The sequence below is a fragment of the Sinocyclocheilus rhinocerous genome, unplaced genomic scaffold, assembly GCF_001515625.1.
Source record: "Sinocyclocheilus rhinocerous isolate Xijiao unplaced genomic scaffold, SAMN03320098_v1.1 scaffold5455, whole genome shotgun sequence".
NCBI lineage: Eukaryota > Metazoa > Chordata > Actinopteri > Cypriniformes > Cyprinidae > Sinocyclocheilus > Sinocyclocheilus rhinocerous.
Genome location: NW_015629355.1, coordinates 60,531 through 64,392, shown reverse-complemented (window position 1 = coordinate 64,392; position 3,862 = coordinate 60,531). Strand labels below are relative to the sequence as shown.

Genomic DNA, 3,862 nt, shown 5'->3' with positions numbered 1-3,862 from the left:
AAAACAATATTTTGGGATGGGGGGTGAGGGGTGGTCAACAAATTGTTTTATCAATAAAATGTTGTGGAATAATTTTTTATCATGTACCATCAAAATGTATGCAGTAGAGGATTAATACAAATAATTTTCTTTGGCTCAAAGAACAAATGAATTCAGTGTGACAGATGAAGCAGGACTGTAACCGCCATAAACATTGCGAGTAAATATGTGTTTGCTTAGTTTGGCAAAGTAGTTATCATTACTAACCATAACTTATAAATGCTGCATATAAATATCCTAGAAATGAAAAAAAAAACTTGACCCATGACATTTATCTAGCAAACATTGGTTAGTTTGGTGGAAAGAAAGAAAGAAAGAAAGAAAGAAAGAAAAAAAAGGCTTAGCCAATACTGTTGACAAAATGTCAAGAACAAGAACAGCCAGAAATGTCTCTGAACAAGCAGCTGATTATTTATTTATACACAGAAAATACAATATACAACACTTATGATTTACAGTGGATGAATAATCACAACATGCCCTCACATGACTATTTCCTCCCACTCATTCAAAACTTATGAAATAATTACTACATTTAAATATTATTGTTTTGGTGTGTTATAATTACTATTACAGGGTTTGCTGAAATGCACAGAAGAGCGACCGTCTTGGATTGGTTTAGTAGGTGAGACAAGAATGGGAGAATGAGATGCTTATAGATGATTCAGATCTAATAATTACAAGACTCTAAAGACCTCACTCAGTTTTTATGATGATGGTAGTGTTATTTTTTGCCAAATCTTTGTGGCACAGCCATGCTCCAGATCTGTCCGGGAACCGTCTCCCAGTCCCGAGACTGTATCCTTTCCTCTGTGGACAAGCCACTCCGAGTCCCCCGACCAAACCTGGAGAGCAGAAGAATAATGCCAAAGTGAATCCTGGGGATATTTTTGTCATCTTTATGACAGATAATATCTTACAGACCACCCACAATCGTCCACCCTCATTGAAATGTTAAAACTGGTGTAAATATTAGAGTACAGCTGAATAGGGGATCCACTTGCACTGTCTTTGACACAGTAAACCACCAGATCTTCTTTTCTACTGAACATGACACTGGGCATTATGGCGGCTGGACTCTGCCACCCCGCCGGCAGGTCTTTCAGGGTAGTGTGTTGGAGGTAAGCAGTGTCTATGCCACATCAACTAACCACTGGTGTACCTCAGGGTTCAGTCTTGGGTCCCTTCCTATTCTAACATTACTAAGACCTTTCCTGCATGTTTCCCACCACTGCTACATCAATGACGTGCAGCTCTACCTGTCATGATCCCTACATGAATCTCAGCTGGACTATAGCAATGCTCTGCTTGTGATCCTTCCTCTGTGTGCATTCAAAACTCACACTCACTCACTTGCGCTTGCAAGTAAAACAGCAGCCGGATCTACACTCACTTTTACAAGTGTATGTTCCTGCAGATGGTGAGTGAACAGCAGCAATGCTGCATTGATGCATTTCTCATGTTATTACCTCCTTATCACTAATGTTTTAGCATTTGTAAGTTGCTTTGGACAAAATAATCTACTAAATGAATAAATAGAAGTATTGTAGTAAGAATACATATATTACAACTATTTCTGTAAAAACACCAATTTTTACCTTGTTGACATTATTGTTTAAGATGGTTACTTTAAAGATGTGGTTATAATGTCATGCTAATGATGCCCTTGTGAAAAAAAAGTGTGCGTAATTGTATTAAATGTGCACTAGTTGCATACTTCAAATCTTAGAAATAAAAAAAAAAACAGTACTTGCAGATAATATAAAATTAATGAAATTAAATGACACTTAAGTGACTTAAAGAGAGAGTTTCATGATGTTTCTTAAAACATTTGGGTACACTTTTAAAAAGTGTGCTTTGTAATAATGTCAAGAATTAAAAGTTTTAAAGTACATTTTAAATAAACGATTTGATCATTTTCTGTCATGCTTTAAAGAAGTACACTTATTTTGATTAACATTTGGTTTGCAAAAAGGTGGAAAATTTCCGACACTTTCCAGAAATTTTGGAAACTTTCCGGGATTTTTTGGAAACTTTTGGAAATTGTTGGGGATTTTCAGACACTTTTTGAAATTTTCAAATGTGTAATTACAAATATATTTAAATAATGTTTTAGCATTTGTAAGTTGCTTTGGACAAAATAATCTACTAAATGAATAAATAGAAGTATTGTAGTAAGAATACATATATTACAACTATTTCTGTAAAAACACCAATTTTTACCTTGTTGACATTATTGTTTAAGATGGTTACTTTAAAGATGTGGTTATAATGTCATGCTAATGATGCCCTTGTGAAAAAAAAGTGTGCGTAATTGTATTAAATGTGCACTAGTTGCATACTTCAAATCTTAGAAATAAAAAAAAAAACAGTACTTGCAGATAATATAAAATTAATGAAATTAAATGACACTTAAGTGACTTAAAGAGAGAGTTTCATGATGTTTCTTAAAACATTTGGGTACACTTTTAAAAAGTGTGCTTTGTAATAATGTCAAGAATTAAAAGTTTTAAAGTACATTTTAAAAAAACGATTTGATAATTTTCTGTCATGCTTTAAAGAAGTACACTTATTTTGATTAACATTTGGGTTGCAAAAAGGTGGAAAATTTCCGACACTTTCCAGAAATTTTGGAAACTTTCCGGGATTTTTTGGAAACTTTTGGAAATTGTTGGGGATTTTCAGAAACTTTTGGAAATTTTCAAATGTGTAATTACAAATATATTTAAATACATGACATACAAGCCTCAATAGAAATGACATTAAAGTATAAGCATAATGCATAAATGCTTGTCAGTACATTCAACAGTACACTTTTACCATATTTCAAAGACAATAAAATTATGAAATTACATATAAAGATATTAAAAAAAGAGCATTCTTATTTTCAAATAATTGCATTTGATATAAACTCATTTAATTGTAAAAAATAATATAAGTGTTTGGAAACATTACATTCAATTCATTGTATATTAGTAAATTGTTTTAACACATTATTCCTGTAAAAAAAGTACTTTTTTAATAAGTACAGTGTGCATCTTTTTCATAAGGGTGATGCAGCAAATGGTTGAACTATACGCACCGCTGCGGCTGGTGCAGCACTGAAGGGTTGCGTTCGTATCTCTGAGAACCGTGGAGTAAAGAGCGCAACATTTCCACCAGAAGACGATCCTCCAGCAGATGATCCATCTGCTCCTCAGTGGCCTGTTACACATCAGTGACAGTCATCATCACAAACACTCAAGCTGCTCTTTTACTTGATATGCTACAGCTGAGTAAGGAAGCTGTGGTGAACTTTCATTAAATGTATGAGACATTTCCAAACCCCATTTACATAGCCATAGGCATCTACCTGCTGCTTTGCACTTCTGAACTTTTACTATCAAACACAGAAACGTGCGCATCTCACCCCTCGACTCTCCAGCATGTTGCCGCTGTCTGCGTCCTCGCGTGACTCTAGCAGGAGTTTGCTCTGCTCCAGCACGTCATCTTTGGGGATGGACTGGCCCATATCGGTCATGACCAGCAGCACACCCAGCAGCATGAACCACATCACTACAGTACTACTACAGCCGCTGGACCAGCTCAGTCTCCGCTCATGCGTACCTGTACTGGGTTTATGGTGTGTGAAGCAGATCTAGAGACTGTCCTTATATAGAGAGAGTGTTTGACCCCAGAGACAGATGAGATGCTGGGATTGGTGATGGTCTGTACGATGGATCCCACAGGAGATCAACACGCTCATTAAATCTCATTACCAGATCAGCAAATACACTCCCAACTAAGGTTGCCAACTTCAGAAAAGGAAAATAAGGGACAGAAT

General features: G+C 35.7%; 1 protein-coding gene across 1 annotated transcript; it reads right to left on the bottom strand.

Moving 5' to 3' along the window:
• Positions 1–719: 719 nt before the first annotated feature.
• LOC107738884 (pro-FMRFamide-related neuropeptide FF-like) lies at positions 720–3,607 on the bottom strand. The gene is made up of 3 exons (XM_016550785.1): positions 3,449–3,607; positions 3,122–3,243; positions 720–884 (listed from the first exon to the last, which is right to left on the bottom strand). The coding sequence occupies exons 1-3, from the start codon at positions 3,590–3,592 to the stop codon at positions 764–766; spliced, it is 387 nt and encodes a 128-aa protein (XP_016406271.1). The 5' UTR covers positions 3,593–3,607; the 3' UTR covers positions 720–763.
• Positions 3,608–3,862: the final 255 nt, after the last annotated feature.